The sequence below is a fragment of the Hypanus sabinus genome, chromosome 14 (genome assembly GCF_030144855.1).
Source record: "Hypanus sabinus isolate sHypSab1 chromosome 14, sHypSab1.hap1, whole genome shotgun sequence".
NCBI classification, from domain to species: domain Eukaryota; kingdom Metazoa; phylum Chordata; class Chondrichthyes; order Myliobatiformes; family Dasyatidae; genus Hypanus; species Hypanus sabinus.
This window is the reverse complement of record NC_082719.1, coordinates 34,928,823-34,951,173: the sequence shown is the minus strand read 5'-3', so window position 1 is coordinate 34,951,173 and position 22,351 is coordinate 34,928,823. Positions and strand designations below refer to the sequence as shown.

Here is a 22,351-nt window from a genome sequence, read left to right as displayed (position 1 = left end):
GAACTCAAGCCTCTGGTGTAGTGAGAAAACAGCTCTATGAACTATACCAATAGCAAAACTATTCTCTTCCTTTGACCCCCACCCCAAATAAGGCCCACAAGTCTCATGTGGATCCATGTTCGTAGACGTGTAAAACTGGGATACAGTACTGGTGAAACAGCAAGATGAGCAGCCCAATAGGAACTGTGTCTAACACATGGTTGAAACGGTTACTATTTGATGTCATGTGAATAAAATAGATACTGCTTTCTCAAGAGAAGCCCTCAGAGGTTGTTTCTGGACCACCCCTCAAAAGGGTTGTGCAGCACAGTCTTTCATCCAGAAGTATGATCGCCCAAAATGACAGTAGAACACCTTACTTCAGCTGCAGCAAGTGATGTTGCCTCCATTAGGTTTTCTGCTCTGTAAGCAAATACAGCAGCTGCCAGCACTGAAATAAAATAAACTGTCTTAACAGAGATAATATTTCTCCAGGGCAGTACCTAAAAATGTCTAAGCTTAATTTTATGGCAGTAGAATTATGATTGATGTATTTTATCCCTGCAATTAGCCAATCACATAATCGTTAATAAATATCCAAATATTTCCATGCATGCAAATCAATCACAGGGAAATTAAGTCAGTGGAATAGAAATGGCTCGGAACAGTAAACTAATTCATGCTACAGATTTACATTTCTGCAGGAGGGAAGTTCATACAAGTGCAAACTGGGATTTACTGTTGCACATTTCAGATTGTTTTCCCAGATAATTTTCAATATGAAGCATGTTATTGTCTTGGCCACAGTATCTGCCACGTACTTTGCTCCACAAAAGGTCAAAATTGTCCTAGATGGTATTGATTGCAAGGAACAGCGCAGAAGTTCATTGTAGCACAATTGTCCCCATTTCCAGGAATTACCTGATATCCAGTGAGGTTTGTCTTTGTCTTGTTAAAATAGACAAGCTGCTTGTGGTGATGTGTCAGGATATAACTAGCCCAAAGTAACAGTTCATAGCAGGTGAGCACCACTGCTGGCAACATGCTCAAAAATAAAACTACAGCCAATTTTTCTGACACAGAAACTTCAATCTGAAATGTTAATTTAGTTTCTTCCCTGCTAACAGTTTCCAGCAGGTTCTGTTTCAGAGATTATTCATAAATTATGAAATGATATGGATTTAGCAAGCATTCATTCAAAGGAGAATCAGTTTTCAGTTTTGATGTCCTGTACATTGTAAGTGAAAGTCAGCTTGAAATTAAAAGGACAGCAATGTTTGTTGGAAAGCTGTCTACGTTAGACTGGCCCACAGCAAGTAGAACGGTTTGTAAACTGACAGGACTAGAAAACATTCTTGTGTGCATCAGCCAAACATAAAGCAGAGGTTCCCAACCTTTTTTACGCCACGGACCCCATATCATTAACCAAGGAGTCCGTGGACACCTGGTTGTGACCTTCTATGGTAGGGCTATGTTAGTCAGCCTGCATCAAACCAGATCTCAGACACTGCAGGTGCTCATATTTTGTTATTTAGCACGTCAAGCACGATCATTAGAATATCTGCTCAATATTTTTGCTTGTGGTTACTATTTGCATGATTTTGAAAATAAATGTACTTTGAACTTTAATTGGGATATTTATCAACTTAAAGTCAACTCTTACAGCACTTATTTTGGGTGTCTTGGTTCTCTATCCTCAGAAACTCTGAGACCATCCATGTGAATTACAATATCCTAGCAAAAGCATTTGAACATTCAGAAATGTCTTGCCAGTTTAGTGTGGTCCCATTGTAAATATATAATTCAATATAATTAGTTGTCAGAGTCAAAGTACTGAGTTCAAGAATGTCCCTGTAGCTGCTGTCACCCTTGTTCTTAAGAATATAAACACTTAATATTCACAACAGTAACATCTGCAGTTTGTTAGTTTTCATGGTTTATTAATCAATTTCTACTTCACAGTATTTAAATGAACAAGTTTACTAAATTTAAAAAATGCATTGCAAGGCAAGGAACATAACTATTTGCAATTGGTAATTTAATTTGAAACTTAGCAGTCAGTTTTGTGAACAGCTTTCAAAACACTCAGTGCTATCAAGAATTTTCAAAAGATGTGCTCAAAAACCACTGAAAGAATCATGAAGGCCAGTACTCCCTCTGCTGACAGAAACCCACAAATACATCTGACTGAAGGCATCTTCAACAGGAAGAGGGTATCATCAAAAGGAATGCATCACAGTATTTTTTAAATACACATACCAGCAAGAATTTCCAGAGAGTTGTATCCCAGGATCCTATCCCAAAGAAACAAGAGTTGATCAGTTGCTAGATATCCTGAGAATGCACGTACCATCCATTTAAATGATATCCGGAGCCTGTAAAACAAGAGAGAAATGTTGAATGTACTTGAAGTGTAGGAACATCAGGTGAAGTAAAAAATTAAAAGTGAATAAAACTTTATCTCCTATTTTACAAACTTCCCATTCAGTTTGGTATTACAGTACACACACATATCCAATGCATGATGAAAAAGCTCTCCACAGGCTCAGCAATTTTACTTGCAATCCATGCTGATCAGAACAGTCCTGACATTCAGGTTTTGGCTGATCTCAATGTGGTGACTGCAAGACACAATGCCAAACCTCAGGTTCTGTAGGTGGCGGGCAGGGAGATAAAAACAAAGCAAATCATCTGGGAATACGTGCTCATGGCTATCTTGTATATGCATGGCCATAAGCTGAGGACAACACTGGGAATCAAGTAGCCAATCAATATTAATCAGCATGGCTCAGAAAAATAGGCAATGTCCATAGAAGGCATACAGTAAGATGTACAGTAGTGACAAGAGAAAAAGGAAACTGGACTGAAACTTTACATATCAAAACAATCTTATTGCACTTGGATTGCCCAGGCTAATTTCTACAATGCACCAATAATCAGGTATCAACAATGAATATTAATCAGTGGTAGGCCAGAAAATTTTGAGTAAGTACTTGTTCACTTGGATTTTGAAGGCTCCAACTTAAAATATTGTCCATACGATTGTCATTTGGTTGGCTGATGGACCTGTTGCATACTCCCAACTACTTTCCCCCAGTTATTCAAAAACAACTGTTTACTTTGCATCCAGATGCTAGTAGCATAGATGAATAGTCAGTAGCAACAGTTTTACATATGATTGTGATTTCGGTGCCTACCAACCTATCATATTCACACCTCTAACTTATAGACCAATTTTCCGAATAACTTTGATGAAGGATTGGTGACAAACTTGAAAATAGATGCAAATTGCTAAAAATGGCAAGAAAGAATAGGTTTCAGCTGCTGTTTACAGTAAGATTTAGACTAGTCCCCTCATCTGTTCTTAAAGATGAGAAATATCTACATTAATGAATTGCTGTCATTAGTGAAACTGTACTCCAGTCTGAATCAATCAAGAGCTAAAAGGATTGGAAAGAGGAATGGATGGATAGAGTGGAAGAAACAACAGTGTAGGAATTTTCACTGCATTTCTATTTGCAAAAAAATAAGTAATTGCCCCATCCACCAAACTAATGTGAAGATCTTAAATCTCTCTTTTGACTTGAAAGTTGCCATTTAGCCACAGAATACAATTTTTCTTCCCACTTTTTTTTCCAGTCATTTTCGCTTTGAGATGTCCTAACAAGGGAAAAGAGATTACCTAAAGATGTGGTCCAATTTGGAGAAGCATTATAAATCAGTGAGAAGTTGAAGCTCTCTCAAGCAAAGACTGTTCGATTTCAACATTTAAGAGGAATTTAGATGCATACATGGATGAGAGGGGTATGGAAGGCTATGGTCTGGGTGCAGGTCAATGGGACTAGGCAGATTAACAGTCCAGTATGGACAACATGGGCTGAAGTGCCTGTTTCTGTGCTGCAATGTTTTATGACTCTATGACTGTTACAAATATTAAGAGATTAAATAAAATAAACATATCTAGAGTTATTAACTCCAAGAATATTTGCATGTGTAGTGGAAATTTCAGTGCAAGTTTTAAGCACTTACGGTTGTGCTCCAATTTCACGTAGATGATAGAAGAGTTGAGGAAGGTATGTCTGAATGAGCGTCTCAAACACCAGGCAAAGTGATACAATTCCCTGAGGACACATAATTACAGCGATCATATCAAATCCACAGCTATTACAATGTGAAGTAATTGAGCTTTTAGATCAAACAATAAACTGCATTTGTTTATTATCTATTTATTTTATTTAGATATATAGTGCAGAACAGGCTCTTCTGCTCCAGCTGCATATTGAACAGTTTGGACTGTGGGAGGAAACCAGAGTACTTGGAGGAAACACACATGGTCACAGGGAGAACATATAAACAGACAGCGACGGAATTGAACTCCAAACTCTGGAACGCCCCAAGCTATATTAGCATCATACTACTGTGGTTTTCCCTTATGGATAATTCTTAAATGTTCAAGTTCTCAAAAGGACAATTATGTTATGTCATTTATGTCAAGACATTATGTTGCAGATTTATAAGACCACATCTAGTTAGGCCACATCTCAAGTGCTACATCCAGATCTGGACACCCCATATGGGAAGAAAATAGTAGTGGCTTTGGAGAGTGTGCAAAAGATGTTTACCAAGATGTTGCTTTGTTTAGAGGGCATGTGCCATAACAAGAGGTTGGACAAATGGGTCATTTTCTCTGGACCGGCAGATGCCTAATTCTACTCCTATGTCTTATAGGACGGAAAAAAAGGTCAGCCATGATTAAAAGGCAGAGCAGACTTGATGGGCCGAATGGCCTAATTCTACTCCTATCTCTTATGGGGGCTGGGGGGAAGCCATGATTAAATGGCGGAGCAGACTCGATGGACCAAATGGCCTAATTCTACTCCTATGTCTTATGGTCTTATAGGCCAAGTGGAAATCTGAAAGAAGTTCATAAGATTATGACAGGCATAGTTAGAATAGACAGATAGTGTCTTTCCCATGGATTGTAATGGCTAATACCAGAGGGGATGAAGGTGAAAGGAGGAGATGTGAGAGGCAGAGTTTGGTATATGGAATGAACTGTCTGGGGTGGTGGTAGAGGCAGATATATTAAGGATCTTTACGGGCTGTTTAGAGAGGCACATGAATGTGAGAAAAATGGAAGGATAAGGACATTGTGTAGGCATAAGGAACTAGCTTAGTTGGCCTTTTGATCTAATTTATTTGGCTTGACACAACATTGAGGGCCGAAGGGCCTGTTCCTGGGTTGTACTGTTCTATGTTCTATCTTCAGAAAGTTTCCATTAAAGGATGTTGTCCTCACAGCTTAAGACTTCCTCATTCACTGACAAAAGGTGAAAGACTAGGGTACTGCAAGGCTACAGAAGATTCCAGAGATAAAGAGCCCAGAAATTCAGATATGGTACTGCTTTTTTTCCCCCTCACTGCTACATGTACAGGAAATAGGAAGAAATGGAGCACAAGTACAATCTTTTCCAAACAGAAATGTACCATTCAATGGGCACGAGATGATAAAAATCTCTGTGCAAAATTCCTTCAAAGCATTACCACAAGTTAGTACACAATTTACACGGTGAGTTCCTGAAGCATAGCTGGAGCAGCAATGCTTTTAAAATAGTGCACTACTTGATGGAGGTCCTCTGAAACAAGACCCAGTCCAGGGAATCAGACTTAGGAAAATCCTTTTACCTTCTGCAATATATCTGATCTCTTTGGGTATAATCAATCTCCAAGCACTAATTATGCAACCCAAACTCCTAGCAACTCATCCCTGTATCCTTTCTCTTTATCTATCTAACCATTCCCTTATCAAGACTGCTTGCTCACCATGGCTCTCCAGGCAATGCCTCATCTCCACCAAGGCTAATCTTTTAGCACATTAATCATCAATTCCCCATTTCAGGTACTGTCCTAGGTCGTGACTGGGCTCTTGAAGAATGCTTCCTTCTCTATTGCCATTCCATAGCCCTGGACCCCAGTTCTGGATCTTCTCTATAATTGTTTGCAGGAGTCAATCAATATATTACTGTCAACAAAGGCGAGAGCAGAGGACGGGTGTTTGCTGCCATCTGCCTGAGTTTGACTGGCCATCCTTACTCTATCGCTAGCTTTCGGAAGAAAATGCAGGAGTCTTGCAATCTATGTTGCAAGGACTGACTGGAGAGGCTGAGGACTCATTTTGGGGGCCTTTGGAATTCATGTTGCATGCGTTCCTGGATTCTGGTTACTCTTTTTTGTTGTTTTTGAGCAGTTTGATCGGGGCAGTCAAATGTGGTCTGGGCCACTCCATCGAAGAATGTTTTGTCTGTAGGCTAGCGGCACGATGCTGAACTGAACTAAACTTAACACTACCAGACTCCTGGTTTGATGTTTGATAGTTTTTGTGTTGTTTGCTTGCTTTTTTGCCATTTGCGCAGTTTGTTTTTTTCCCGCACATTGGGTGTTTGGTGTTTCCTTGAAGGGGTTCCATGGTGTTTCTTTGTTCTGTAGCTGCCTGCAGGTGGACAAATCCCAGTTGTAGGCCAAATGCATACTTTCATAAGAAAGGTACTTTGAATCTTCAAGTGATGATGCAAAGCTGGACGCTAATAGCTTTGATATTGCGGGCTTTCAAACTTCAGTGGTTGATGGTAACTTTGAACAGTAAAGTTTAATCAGTGTCAGAATTTGGAGAAGCTGATTAAATAAATACAAAAGGAATAATGTTAGATTTTCCACAAGTTGTAACATGTCTGACAATTTTAAAGTAGTCACTAAGAATGGCAAAGGAGGAGAGTTGGATGTTATTCCTGTATGTTCCCATATACAAGCTGACTCAATGTATGAAAATACTGTTGGCAAATTTTAAATCAGGGGCCCCCCACTCCAACACGGTAATTATTGGAGTTAGAAAACAAGCCACAGTTGATCATGCTATCTATGTCACTATGAATCAGAATGGAATATAGCAAAATATTGTCAAGAAAATTTTCCATTGGGACCAAATCCAGAATCAGGTTTAATATCACTGGCATAATGTCATGAAACTCAAATAACTAAAAATTAAAATAAGAAACATATAAATGTTAAATAATCATACAAATAGAGAGCAAAACAAAGGGCGAAATAAGTGAGGTAGTATAATACATGGATTCATTGTCCATTCAGGAATCTAATTGTGGAGTGGTAGAAGCTATTCCTAAAATGTTGAGTGAATGTCTTCTGGCTCCTGCAACTCCTCCTTGATGGTAGCAGTGAGAAAAGGGCATGTTCTGGATAAGGGGTCCTTAATGATGGATGTTACCTTTTTGATGCATCTTGTTTTGCAGGTGTCCTCAATGCTAGGAAGGACAATGCCCATGATGGAGCTGGCTGAGTTTGAAACTTTCTCCAGCTTTTACTGATCTTGTGCAGTGGCCACTCCATACCACGTGGTGATGCTCTTCATGGTACATCTATATAAATCTGGTGACATGCCAAGTCTCCTCAAACACCATTGAAATATAGCCAGTGTCATGCCTTCTTTGTAATTTCATCAATATATTGGGCCCAGGATAGATCTTCAGAGATGCTAACACCAGGAACTTGAAACTGCTCACCCTTTCCACAGCTGACCCCACCATGAGGACTGATATGTACCCTCAACTTCTCCTTCCTGAAGTCCACATTCAATTCCTTGGTCTTACTGACATTGCTTGCAAGGTTGTTGTTGTGACACCGCTCAACCAGCTGATCTATCGCACTCATGTATGCCTCCTCATCACCATTTGAAGTTCTGCCAACAATAGTTGTGTCATCGGCAATTTATAGTTGGTGCTTGAGCTGTGCCTACATCAATCACAAAGCAGTAGGCTAATCATACATCTTTGAGGGGCACCAGTGTTAATTGTCAGTAAGGAGATGTTATTTTCAATCTTCACTGACTGTGGTCTCCCAATGAGGAAGTCAAGGATCCAGTGGCAGGGGGAGGTACAGAGGCCCAGATTTTGGAGCTTGTTGATTAGTTTTGAGGGTATTATAGTGTTGAATGCTGAGCTTAAACAGTAGCCCAAAGTAGGTATAGCTATTGGCTGTGTGGAGAGCCAGCAAGATTGCATCCGCTATAGACCTACTGTGGCAATAGGCGAATTGTAGCAGGTCCAGGTCCTTGCTTAGGCAGGAGTTGATTCTGGCCTTCAACAACCTCTCAAAGCACTTCATCATCGTAGATGTGACTGTTACAGGTGATAGTCGTTGAGGGAGTTCACCCTGCTCTCTTGGGCATTGGTACAGTTGTAGCACTTTTGAAACAGGTGGGAAAATTCAAATGCAGCAGTGAGACACTGAAGATGCCCTTGAACACTCCCACCAGTTGGTTGGCACAGGTTTTCAGTGCCCTACCAGCTACACTATTAGGGCCTGGTGCCTCATGAGGGTTCACCTTCTTGAAAGATGTTCTAACATCAGCAACGGAGACAGAGATCACAGAATCACCAGATGCTGCAGGGATGCTGTGTCGTTTTATTCTTCCTTTCAAAGCTGGTGTAAAAGGTGTCGAGCTCGTGAAAAGGTGTTAAATTCAAACAACGTAACATGTGTTGGAACAAGAACTGACCAGCAAGAATCATGGTTGCAGATGGAGCAGGTCATGTCTAACCAATTTCATTTTGGAGTTTAATTTTCTTGAAGAAAGTGATGTGTGTTACTGTCAGGGATTTCAAAGATATTTATCATCACCTTATATACTGAGCACGTGGGATAATGAGAAGTAACAGAACTGAAAGACAGATCGGCTCCTGGTTGTTTTCAGACAGCTGCTGTCCATTCACTTCACTTGAAACTGATTAACCAGTTTGAAAATGATGCCCAGTGATGCTCTGACAAAGAAAAAAACTGGATGCTTTATATTTCAACATAGATTACATCATCAGGTCAATTTCCCACAGTTTTGACACCTCTTTCTACCCTATTTCTCTTTATTTAGTCTCCCACAAAATATTTGGACTGAAGTCATAATGAACAGGTACTGATATCATTGAAGAAAATATATAAAAAAATGCAAATATGTTTTCATATAATTTATCTTGACTGACTGAACCCAAGTTTCCCAGAAAGGATAAATGAGCACTTCCTTGTATAACATGCCTCTACTGAACTTACCGAGGAATGGGATGAGATGTTATGAAGCCTGAAGAAAAATCTTACATACATCTCACGGAAAACTTGGTAGAGTTTGGATGGCTCATGGTAGAGAAAGCACAGTGGTGCAACTGCATATCAATACAAAAAAAAATCCAAAGTAATAAAAGCACAAACACAAAGTAAAGCACCATGTTGTAGAGCAGAAATAATTTGTACTTTGTGCCCATGGCACTCAGTTATCTTCAACTGTGATCCTAACTAACCTGGTATGGCGGACATAATAGTTATAACAAATACAACAAGGGGACTAGAACTACCACCTTGCACGCAATCAGCATTCCAAGTGTAAATAGTGAACATTTTTAAATGATGGCGTAGTTCAAGCTTCCTCTTATTCAGTTGCACAACCAAGTTCAAAATTTGTCTAAATTTAAAGCAGCATTTTAAAAGGTATTTTTAAATACACATATATAAGATGCTAGAGATACTCAGCAGGCCAAACAGCATCCATGGAAAAGAGTGAACAGTTGTCAGGAGTCTGATGAAAAGTACCAGCCGAAACGTCAGCCATTTACTCTTCTCCATGGATTCTGCCTGACCTGCTGAGATCCTCTAGCATTCTGTGTGTGTTGCTTTGGATATTTCTCGTGTTTGTTTTAAATATAAATTTTGGAACAATGCTACTAATGACATAGGGCACAACACAAGCTGCTTGGATACACCTGGCCTAAGAATGGATCTCTTTAGCACACACTTGTTGCACCTGCTCTGCTTATTTCTATTCCACCCGGCCTTTCACCAAATAAATAATCTGCAGGAATTCCAGAGCAGCCCCAGCTTCATACGAGGAGCAACATTAAAATGTCATGACAGGAAGGGACCAGGAGGAATACTGTGGACACTGTAGTTAATTAGCAAAGGCAGGACCTCTTTCCCTTTGCTTTCTCCCTATGCTGGATTTGGTGGCCCTTTTGTCTGCAGGTCTGTAGGGCTCTAGGTCCAGCCTATACCAGGGCACATCTGGGTGCTGAGTCAGCACCCTGGATCCCTTGTTCAGACCCAGGTCATGTCCAGCTCTACCCCTAGATGCACCTCATTGGCGGGAACAAGAATGTCACTATATAGGTTTGTAGGACTTCTGGTGCATAACACTGGAAATCATTTCTGATAGAGATACTTTTTTTCATTCCGTAGGGCCAGTAACTAGTAGGCCCGGAACTGGTGTGTTGGGGGGTGAGGAGAGTGATTAATTGGCAACTGGATCAGTGGGAGACCAGTGATTGGAGCAATGAAAGCAGCAAGGAAATGGTGAGCAGAGCAGCAACAATCTGATAGTATTGCTTTCCCACAGTCAATTAAACTGAAACCAATTGAACTAAAATCCTTTTCAATTGTTTCTATTTCTTTCCCCTCAGAATTCAATATTAGACAACATTGTGTAAATGCAGATATTCCAATTGGATAGCCTTCAACCTGAATATCGATTTCTCCTTCTGGTAAAAAAAATTCTCATTCCTCCTCCTTCATTCTTCTATTTGCCACTCTGGCCTCTTACCTCTTCTCACCTGCCTATCGCCTCCCCCTGCTCCCCCCCATCTTCCCTTCCTCCTATAGTCCACTCTCCTTTCCTATCAGACCCCTTCCTCTCCAGCCCTTTACCTTTCCTACCCACCTGGCTTTACCAATCACCTTCTAGCTATCCTCCTTCTGTTTCCCCACCTTTTTATTCTGGTGACTCCCCCCCTCCTGTCCAGTCTTGGCTCGAAACATCAACTGCTAATTCATTTCCATAGATGCTGCCCGACCTGGTGAGTTCCTCCAGCATTTTGTATATGTTGCTCCAGCTTTTCATTCTCAACCCAAAAATCTTGCCCGTAACTAAACAGTTTGCCTGATAAGGTAACCATAGTAATTTATAGAATATGCTATTTTGTCCAATAGAGCATTCAAAATATTGTTAATGGCTCTTACAATGTAAGAATAAATTAAAATTGAGTCTTAAAATTATGCACTTAAGTTCTGGAACTGGATTTGTAACCTTTGTGTTCAGTTTGCTTTTCATGCAACGTCAGTGGAGTACAAGTGGCCTTGTGAATACTTTGGGTCAAGTGGTTTACTAGGACAACTCTTGTGCTGAACGCGGTTCACACCTATCAGGAAGGTGCATTACCGCCACCTATTACAGTGGACTACCAAGGGAGCCACGACAGGGATCAAATGCTATCTCTCAAACCTGATTTAATTTAAAAGTTCACCAGGGTCCTACTTGACTTACTTGCCCTGCCCCAGCTGCTATAATATCTTACAAACTAAGCACCCCACAGCTACCCAATAATTGCCTAAAAAACTTCCCATGTTCCAACAAATATTTGTGGCACTCCATGATCATATGTTCCGCAGTCTCTGGGACCTCATCACCCATTCCCATGCTTACCAACAAGTGCCAAAGTGGAGTGTAAACTCATATTTGTAAATCTCAGACTCACCAACAAAACATTTTCCCACCTATTTCTTCCCAAAAGGTGCCTACCCTGGACTGATGGAAACAAATTGTAATACCACCTCCCTGTTCTGCTCCTATCTCACAACTTCTCCCATTTCCCAGTTCCTCTCAACCTATTACAGGACTTAGTTTCATACTTTCACATATTAACTATACTATCTACTTCAGACTTAGTAAGTGCCTGTTTTGTCGTAACATCTGCCCTTTCATTACCTAACACACCCACATGTGCGGATACCTAACAAAATGGTACTGTGGCAACCCAATTTCTACGTAGGTGAACCGGCTCACAAAATGACATGTGCATTGGCAGAGGGGCCAGCCTCAAAATGGCGCTGGGCCTTCTTCTTCACCAGCAAGGGGAGAAAGCCCGAGCGTAGTAAGAGACTTCTATAATTCACCTCCGACGTCATTTCTGCCCGGAGTGAGTGGGAATGGAACTACGTAAAAGCCAGCGACATGAAGTTTGAATAAAGTAGTCTGGAGTGCAACTTACAGACTGCGTGTCATTATTTCTAGCTCTGTGTGTAGCACATCGCTACATTGGTGACCCCGACGGTCCGAATGGGATTTGGACCAAGATGATCAACTCTTCATCTGTTCACGCAGTTTCACTAAAACTGCCAACTTTCTGGATGCTGCGACCATGTGTGTGGTTTGACCAAGCAGAAGCCCAGTTCTAGATTCAGCAGATATCTTCCGATTCCATGCGCTACTATTACGTGGTGAGCTCCCTTGACCAGGAGACAGCGGCCCAGGTTGAGGATTTCATACAGTCACCCCTGGAAGAAGGCAAATATGCAGCATTCAAAGCACTGCTCATAGGGACCTTTGGCTCTCACTGCGTGAGCGAGGTGCCCGCTTGCTGCACCTGGACAGTTTGGGAGACAGGCTGCTGTCAGCATTGATGAACAAGATGCTGGCCCTGACTGAAGGACACAAGCCCTGCCTCATGTTTGAGCACGCGTTCCTAGAGCAGCTACCCGAGGACATATATCTGCTACTGGCCAACGCAGATTTCAGTGACCCCCGGAAGGTGTCGGCCCGGGCAGACGTGCTGTAGAAAGCCAAGAGAGAGGGGGAGCGTCCATCAGACAGATTATCAAGCCAAGCACCCAACAGCATGCCAGACCAGGCCCAGCAACAGAGCACACACAACCCAGAGGCAGGAGTGAGGAGGTCAATGAACAGTGGTGTTCCTACCACCAGCGGTGGGGCACCGAAGCCTGCCGTTGTCGCCCGCCCTGCAAGTTCCTGGGAAACGCCAGGGCCAGCCACCGCTAATGGCTACAGCGGCTGGCCACCAGGACAGCCTCTTGAATGTCTGGGACAAACAGTTCGGATGCCGCTTCTTGGTCGACACCAGAACAGAAATCAGCGTCTTGCCCCCGATGGGGTACAACACCCGCAACAGGGAGCCAGGACCCACCCTGAGGGCCGCAAACAGCAGCACTATACGGACCTACGAAACCCACACAGTGCAGCTGCAGTTCAGTGCCAGCAGGTTCACATGGGACTTCACACTGGCTGTCATGGCCCAACCACTCCTGGGTAAGCTCACCGCCTGCTGGTCGACTTGCAAGGGAAAAGACTGGTCCATGCCAAGAATTTCCTGTCGGCCCCAAGCCTGGACTCCATCACGCTATCTGACAACGAATTCACCAGAATCCTGGCGGACTTTCCGTCGGTTCTGGAACCACAGTTCACGGCAGCCCTGCCCAGACACGGAATACAGCACCACATTCCGACCCAGGGACCACCCCTCCACGCCTGCGCACGAAGGCTCCCCCCGGACAAGGAGTTCAAGAGTATGGAGGAATTGGGGATCGTACAGAGGTCCAACAGCCCATGGACCTCCCCCCTGCACATGGTGCCCAAAGCATCTGGGGGCTGGAGACCATGCGGCAACCATCGCAGACTGAACGAGGCTACAACTCCAGACCGTTACCTCATGCCACACATACAGGACTTTGCAGCAAACCTGCACGAGGCAAGCATCTTTTCCAAAGCAGACCTCATCCGGGGATACCATCAAATCCCAGTACACCCTGAAGACATCCCCAAAACAGTACTCATCACCCCGCTGGGCCTGTTTGAATTCCTCCGAATGCCATTCGGCCTGAAGAATGCTGCACAGATGTTCCAGCGACTAAAGGATGCGGTGGGACGCAACTTTGCGTTCATCTATTTGGACGATATCCTCATAGCCAGCAGTAGTCATCAGGAGCATCTGTCCCAACTCCACCAGCTCTACTCCTGCCTGAGTAATTTCGGCCTCACAATCAACCCGGCCAAATGCCAGTTCGGACTTGACACCATCGACTTCCTGGGCCACAGGATTACTAAAGACGGGGCAACACCTCTGCCCACCAAGGTAGACGCGATCCGTCACTTTGCCCGGCCCAACAATGTCAAAGGCCTGCAGGAGTTCGTTGGTATGGTGAACCTCTACCACCGCTTCCTCCCCTCAGCAGCCCGTATCATGCGCCCTTTGTACACCTTGATGTCGGGTAAAGGCAAGGACATTACTTGGGATGAGGAGGCCACGGCCGCTTTCGTTAAAGCCAAGGAAGCCTTGGCAGACGCCGCGATGCTGATATACCCCAGAACGGACATTCCAACCGCCCTCACAGTGGACGCATCCAACACAGCAGTCAGTAGGGGGCTGGAGCAACTCATTGAGGGGCGCTGGCCATCCCTGGCGTTCTTCAGCAGGCAGCTACAGCCACCCGAACTCAAGTACAGTGCTTTCGACTGGGCTGTTGGCACTGTATCTGGCAATCCGGCATTTCAGGTACTTCTTAGAAGGCAGGCCGTTCATCGCATTCACAGACCACAAACCATTGACCTTCGCGTTCACGAAGGTGTCCGATCCCTGGTCAGCCTGCCAGCAGCGACATCTGTCCCACACCTCCGAGTACACGACAGACATCCAGTATGTCTCGGGAAAGGACAACGTCGTGGCAGACGTACTCTCCACACCAGATATCCAGGCCCTGTCCCAGGGGGTGGACTATGCAGCACTGGCGGAGGCGCAGCAGGCAGACGGCGAGATGCCCAGCTACAGGACTGCAGTCTTGGGTTTGCAGCTGCAAGTCTTCCTCGTAGGTCCAGGTGAGAGGACCCTCCTGTGTGACGTGGCTACTGACCAACCTCACCCCATCGTCCCAGCAGCCTGGTGGCGGCAAGTTTTCAACTTCATACATGGCTTGGCGCACCCATCTATCAGGACAACCATCCGGATGGTCTCCAGCAAGTTCATGTGGCACGGACTTCACAAACAGGTCAGCAACTGGGCCAAAACGTGCACGCAGTGCCAAACAGCCAAGGTGCAGCGGCACACCAAAGCCCCGCCGCAGCAGTTCCACCCCACCCGCCAGCGTTTTGACCACATTCATGTGGATATCATGGGGCCCCTGACAATGTCACGAGGAGCACGGTCCCTCCTAACTACGGTAGACCAGTTCACAAGGTGGCCAGAGGTGGTCCCGCTCACTGACACCACCGCTGATTCCTGCACCCGAGCACTGATTGCAACCTGGGCAGCACGCTTCGGGATACCAGCCCACATTACCTCCGACAGAGGCGCCCAGTTCACCTCCAGCCTGTGGTCGGCTGTGGCCAGCCTGTTGGGAACACAGCTACACCACACTACTGCCTACCACCCACAGTCAAACGGACTAGTGGAGCACTTCCACCGTCACTTGAAGTTGGCTCTCATGGCCCGCCTGAAAGGGCCTAACTGGGTGGACGAGCTTCCCTGGGTCCTGCTTGGAATTCGCACAGCGCCCAAAGAGGATCTGCACACCTCGTCGGCCGAGCTGGCGTACGGCGCACCCCTAGTCGTCTCAGTAGAGTTCATACCAGCCCCAAGGGGGCAACAGGAAGAACCTGCAGCAGTCCTGGACAGACTACGCGAAAGGCTCAGCAACCTGGCCCCCGTACCGACTTCACAGCATGGACAGATCCTGACCTGCGTACCCAAAGACCTGCAGAACTGTAAGTTTGTGTTACGAAGGGGCAGACACCGGGCACCACTACAGCGGCCATACAAGGGTCCGTTCAAGGTGATCAGGAACAGTAGGTCCACGTATGTTCTGGACATTGGGGGGAAAGAGGAGGTTTTCATGGTGGACCGATTCAAGCCGGCCCATGTGGACTTGACGCAGCCGGTTGAGGTTCAGGTACAGCGGCGCAGAAGCAGACCTCCCAAGCAGAGGCTGATACAGACTGTGGACATTGGGGGGTGCATCGCCGGTTCTGGGGGGGGGGGGGGGGGGGGGTTATGTGGCGATCCACTTTCTACGCAAGTGAACTGGCTCACAAAATGGCACGCACGTCAGCAGAGAGGCCAGCCCCAAAATGGTGCTGGGCCGCCTTCTTCACCAGCAAAGCAAGAAAGCCCGCGCGCGGGAAGAGACTTCTGTAATGCACCCCTGATGTCATTTCTGCCCGGAGAGGGCAGGAACGGAACTGCGTAAAAGCCAGTGCCGTGAAGTTCGAATAAACCAGTCTCAAGTGCAACTTACAGACTGCGTGTCGTTATTTCTAGCTCTGTGTGTAGCACATTGCTACAGTACTACTATTCCTGCACTCTCCAGAACATGTAGATTAACAAATCAGGTCCCCTTGACCTTCGATTCCAAGCTCTGCAGGATAGAAGGAGATCATGACTCTATTTGGCTTAACTTGTTCACCTATTGCAGGCTGATAATAATGGCCATAAATTCTGTTGTATAGACAGACAAACCACCTGTCAGCCTTTTCCCTACCTCGACATTAGACCAGGGGAATAAATATCCTGGAGCCCACCCGGTTACTAACTGTGTCTTTAGAACCATCTGTGAAGATACACAAAAAGGAAATATACTGCTGCTGTAAATGAGCAGATTCCCTCTCACATCCACAAGACCCTGTAAAATCTACTTTCACATCTGGAAATTTCCACAGTGGAATTCCTGGCCAGGCTACAGCTGGGCTAATCCACAAATCCCCAAGACCATATCCTGCACATTTTCCCTAATTATCTGTGCAAAACATTTACCAGCTTTGCTATTATATCCCCAATAATCGATTAAAACAGTACACATTAAACGGGATTCCCCCCACCCTATTAAGGAAATCCAGCATACAAGGCTCGATTTTTCTCTCCATAGTTCAACTCCCAAAGCATCACACCTAGTTCAACTCCCAAAGCATCCCTAGATGTGGTCCAGAATGCTTCACTATGGATTCTAAGTGCACTGACCTGTAGAACATACAATCTATGCAAAACAGAACGAGCTGCTTCCTTCCCCATAAATCATGTAACCATAATCCAGACAAGTGTATATTAAAGCACAATAAATTGTCAATAAAACACCCCTTAGAAGCACCTCAGTCATATCCAGCCACACAGCACATAAAATTAATGACCTGCTTACATTTATTCTCCAAGTGAGTCTTGCATTCAACCATTGCCCCAAATATTTAAACACCAGAACTCTAGACAATGAACACACATACAGAATAAAGTGAATATAATCCACACTGTTTCTGAGTAAAACTCATATATTTTGACTTAGAAACAGAAAATTTAAAAACCCTCGGTTCAAAGACCACTCTTCCATTGCTGACAGCGCTGTCTGCACAGACCTTACCACACTGGCATATCACAATCCCTTTTCCACAGAGCCCCATCATCAGCATACAAAGCCAAACTGAATCCAGACCCAACACCATCAAAAATACAATTAATCATCAAATTAAAGAAAATATTGGACACTACGGTGGGGGGTCCCTATTATCCATGGTATACTCAGATGACACTTCTTCACCTACCCTCATTCTAAACGACCAACCAAATAAAAAATCCAATACCCAATTGTAAAACATATCATCAGTACTAAGCTTACTAAGTTTAATAAAAGTTCCACAGCATTTCATAAGTTTTTTCAATGTCCATAAACACTGCAACTGCTGATTCTTTCACTGTAAAAGCTTTCCGAATTTTATTTCCCAGTAGTACGAGGGTATCATACGCAGATCTCGTTTACAAAACCCACATTGGTAGAAATTAAGTAATGCCCTCTTCTCCAAAACAAACATCAGCTTAATTACTATCATTTTCTCCATTATTTTTCACAGTGAAGAAGTGAGAGCAATAGGCCCACAGCTACTTCCCAGGTTTAACAGTAGGCTGCTACCACGGCCCTTTTCTAGTATCCTTGAAGATTCTTTGCTTCCAGACCTTATTATAAAACTCAAGCAACTTCTTTAGGGCTGCCTTAGGCAGATGCTGGAGCACATGATAGCTAACCATATCCTGTCATGGGTCTGTAGTATTTGCACTATTGGCAGCAAATTTCAATTCAGCCAGTGTAAAGTCATCATCCCTGGCACTCTCAAACATCTTTTGTTTCTCATAAATCTTCCCATTGTCCATCAATACACACTGTCATCTCTTAAAATACTCATCTCCTCAAAGCCACCCTTTTAGGATCCCTAAAACCTCTCCTTGCTAATCGCACTTTTTTTCTGAGAATTCAGCAAGCTTCTTGCATAAACCTATGTTTCAAAGCATAAAATGCCCATCTCCAGTCTCTGATGGCCTCTATACATTTCTGTGTCCACCAAGGAACATTTCCTACCAGCTCTCCGAGACACCAGAGGAGTGGCTTGCAGATTGTCCCACACAATCAGAGATTATACTCTGATAGTCTTTTTCTATGATACTGCCTAGAGACAAGAAATTACCACTGAACAGAAGTTTGCTCTCAAGTGGCCTATTTTCTAAACCAAGGGGAAAGACAGCTGAAAACAACAGAGAAGGAATTAGGCTAAATTAGTCAAACTGGATATGGAAAGAAAGATGGGAAAGATGAAAGTTAAAGAGTGAAGGAATAAGCAAGACAGCAATATGTACAATTGTAAAAGGTCTCTTAGACCCAAAGGAATGAAACATCATAGTTACACTGTTTTCAATTTTCCAAAGTCGAGTTAATTCAAGGCAATAAAAAACATCTTTACCAGGGTTCAAACAATTTGACCTAATAAGAATTTCTGCTGCTGTTAGAAAACCAATTTATTAACACATGAACAGATGACATATCGAAATAATTATTTTTGTAAGACTGAAGACAGAGCAGCGCAAATCATCCAGCAATTTGCTATGGACAGTTGTTACTTTATGCATAAATGTGAATGACTTGTGAACTTGTCCTTCTTTTGCTAGTAATTTCTTGATTATTATGACACTAGAGCTGATACTTCAATTTCTATAATACTGTGAAGATTTATACAGAATATGCAAACAATCAGCTTCTCTGCTTTCCAATTATTCAGTCCTGGCATTCTATTAGAAATGTTGCCACAGTAAGTTTTCTTAACCACTACCATCTCTGTATTTTAATAATCTTCACATCAAAATTGATTGTACTCTCTTAAATATTATTTCTTATTGAATGAATTCCACTTCTAAGTCCTCAAATCACAGACTCAAGCTCAAAGTTTATACTCAACAAACTTAACTAGAGTTAGATATGGTTTGCATATACAGAACCATGCTCCCTGCTGCAAAAATAATACATTATTTATGTTTCCCCTCCTTTTCAAATCTATCCATCCTTAAAATACATATCCTTGATCTTTTTCATTATAATCTCATTTCTCACCCTTTCCACATTCAACATCATAGTTCTGTTTGTCCATCAAAATTCTCTCCAGTAACTTTCCTATATCTGAAGTCAAACTCTCTGGCTTGTGCTAATTACCCTTCTTGAACAAAGGAACAACATTTGCCACTGTGCAGTGTTTTGGAACTTCTCTACAAGAACCTCATCTATTTCTTCCTGACCTCCCATAATGTCCAAGGGTACACTTGGTCAAGCCCTGGGAATTTGTTCACCTTAACACACTTCAAGGCTGCAAATACCTCCTTCCTTATTGCAAGCATATGGTCCAAGAGCTCATTACCACAATTTCATTGTCATTTATGATATTCTCTTGAGTAAACACAGGAGAAATCTCAACCATCTCCTGCAGCTCCATGTATAGGTAGCCCTGAAGGTCTTTAAGACAATTTTATCTCCCCCTATTCACAAACACGAGAAAGTCTGCAGATGCTGATAATCCAAAATGCTGGAGGAACTCAGCAGGTCAGGCAGCATCAATACAAATTAATTAACAGTCAACAATTCAGGCCAAGACCCTTCTTCAAGACTGGAAAGGAAGGGGGAAGAGGCGATAATAAAAAGGTGAGGGGGAGGAGAAGGCAAATAGCTAGAAGGTGATAGATGTAGCTAGGTTGATCGAAAAGATAAAGGGTTGAAGAGGAAGGAATCAGATAGGAGGGGAGAATGGACCATGGGAGAAACAAAAGGAGGGAGGGTAAATCCAGGGAGAGGTGAGAATATGTAAAAGGCCAGAGTGGGGAAGAGGAGGGAAAGATGTTTTACCATAGAAATCGACATACATGCCTTCTCCTAATTACCCTTTTACTGCCAATACATCTGAAGAAATTCCTGGGATTAAATTAAAGCCTACCTGCAAAATCCATCTCACACCCTCTTTCTCCCCTCTTGATTTCCCTCTTAAGGTAATTCCTGAATGTGCCTTCTCTCTGTCACTCTAATGGAATAATGATGCCCATGGACACTTGATATAACCCTTTTAATAAAATTGCTTTATACCTATGACTGTGTGGGCAAGTATGGCTCCAAGACCATTAACAAATTTGCTGATGACACCGCTGTTGAGGGCTGTATAAAAGGGGATGATGAATCAGCATTCAGGAGGGAGACTGAAAACTTGTCTGAGTGGTGTAATAACAACCTCTCACTCAATGTCAATAAGACCAAGGAACTGGTTGTAGACTTCAGGAGAGGGAAACCAGAGGTCCATGAGCCAGTAATTATCTGAGCATCAGAGGTGGAGAGGGTCAATAACTTTAAACTCCTGGGTACACTATCTCAGAAGACCTGTCCTGGACCTATTATATAAATATAATTGCAAAGAAAGCAAAACAGTGACTCTATTTCCTCAGGAGTCTGCAAAGATTTGGCATGTCATCAAAAACCTTGGCAAACTTCTATAGATGTGTGGTGGACAGTGTGCTGACTGGCTGCATTACAGCCTGGTATGTAAACACCAATGCCTTTGAGTGGAAAATCCTACAAAAGGTAGTGAATTCGGCCCAGTACATCACAGGTAAAACCCTCCCAACCATTGAGCGTGCCTGCATGAAATGTTGCCGTAGAAAAACAGCATCCATCATCAAAGATCCTCACCACCCATGCCATGCTCTCTTCTTGCTGCTGCCATCAGGTAGAAGGTACAAATGCTTCAGGATTCGCACTACCAGGTTCAAGAACAGTTATTACCCCTCAGCTGTAAGACTCCTGAACAAGATGGGGCTAACTACACTCATTTAAGCACTCTTATCTTGTTACTTCATTCTTCTTATTTATTGCTATTTATTTATATCTGCATTTGCACAGTTAGTTGTCTGTTTATCCCGTTTACAGTTCCTGTTCTGTAGATTTGCTAAGTGTGCCTGCAGAAAAAGAATCTCAGGGTTGTATGTGGTGACATGTATGCACTCTAATAAATTTTACTTTGAATTTTGGCTTTGAAAAGCTACCCACTTGCCAACTGTTCCTTTAACTTTAAATAGCTGCCCCAGTGATCCAACTTATACCCTATGTAACATCCTCAATGTTATTTCTACTCCAAATTCAGACTTTAACCTGTCTAATCTATTTTCCTCCATAATATTTTAAAAGTAATATTATTGTGGTCACTGGATCAAAAGTGCTTCCCTAACTGCCACTTTAGTTACTTGGCATGTCTCATTCCCAAGTAGGTTCTTCTACATGTTGTGGGTGGAAACTGTCCTGGATGCACTGCACAAATTCTGTCCTATTCAGGCCCTCTGCACTCTGGATGCCCCAGTCAATATTGAGAACACTGAAATCTCCCACTTGCACAAGCCTACTCTTTTCACAACTACTTGCAATTTCTTGAAACATCAGCTCATCAAGCTCCTGTAGACTATTAGGGCATCTATAATATAGACCTAGCAAGGTGACAATCCCTTCTTATTTTTTGAGTTCTACCCAAAAGGCCTCATTAGATGATCACTCAAGAATATCCACACCATGCACTAATGTTATGTCCTCCCTTATCAAAAGGGCAAACCCCCCCCCCCACCCCATGTTACCTGTTCTTCCATCATGCCTAAAGCATAAATACCCTTGAACTGCCAGTCCAGCTCTTTTCTGTTATGGCCCACTATATCCTAGTCACTAGAGGCATCCATGACCTCAGTTCATCTGCCTTACTGGTTAAGCTATGCGCACTGAAATAGATGCAATTTAAAACAGTGTTCATATCTACCCTTCTACTGTAAAACTGGCTATCATGGCTCCATTAAGGATATTTTCCATGGCATAACCCACCAGCCACCACATTCTTTGACATCACCCGAGCATTTTCATTACCTGCAACAAGATTCAAGCATTCCAATTTATCTCCCAACCACTTTCAACATTCCAAAGGGATATTTCCTTTGCAACCCTGACTCACTCTTCCATTTCATCCACATCTCTTCAGCACTTCCCAATGTAACCACAGGAAATGTAGCAGGTGCCCATTAACAACATAGAAAGCATGAAGCAATGATATTTAATCAGTTTTCGCAAAGCACCAATTGTGTAATAGGTGATACTTTATTATAAACTACAGAAATAAAAGGTCAAAGATGCACAATACAAACAATTAGCAAAAAGGCCAAAT

At 43.2% G+C, this 22,351-nt stretch overlaps 1 protein-coding gene across 2 annotated transcripts in view; it reads right to left on the bottom strand.

Moving 5' to 3' along the window:
* The window catches only part of tbc1d19 (TBC1 domain family, member 19), a 129,242-nt gene that overhangs the window by 3,464 nt on the left and 103,427 nt on the right, over positions 1-22,351 (bottom strand). For both annotated transcript variants that reach the window (XM_059989003.1, XM_059989004.1), the window contains 4 exons: positions 9,094-9,203; positions 4,009-4,100; positions 2,239-2,354; positions 360-430 (listed from right to left, as the gene is read on the bottom strand). In XM_059989003.1, coding sequence (XP_059844986.1) covers positions 360-430; positions 2,239-2,354; positions 4,009-4,100; positions 9,094-9,203 — 389 coding nt within the window. The remainder of the gene's footprint in view (positions 1-359; positions 431-2,238; positions 2,355-4,008; positions 4,101-9,093; positions 9,204-22,351) is intronic.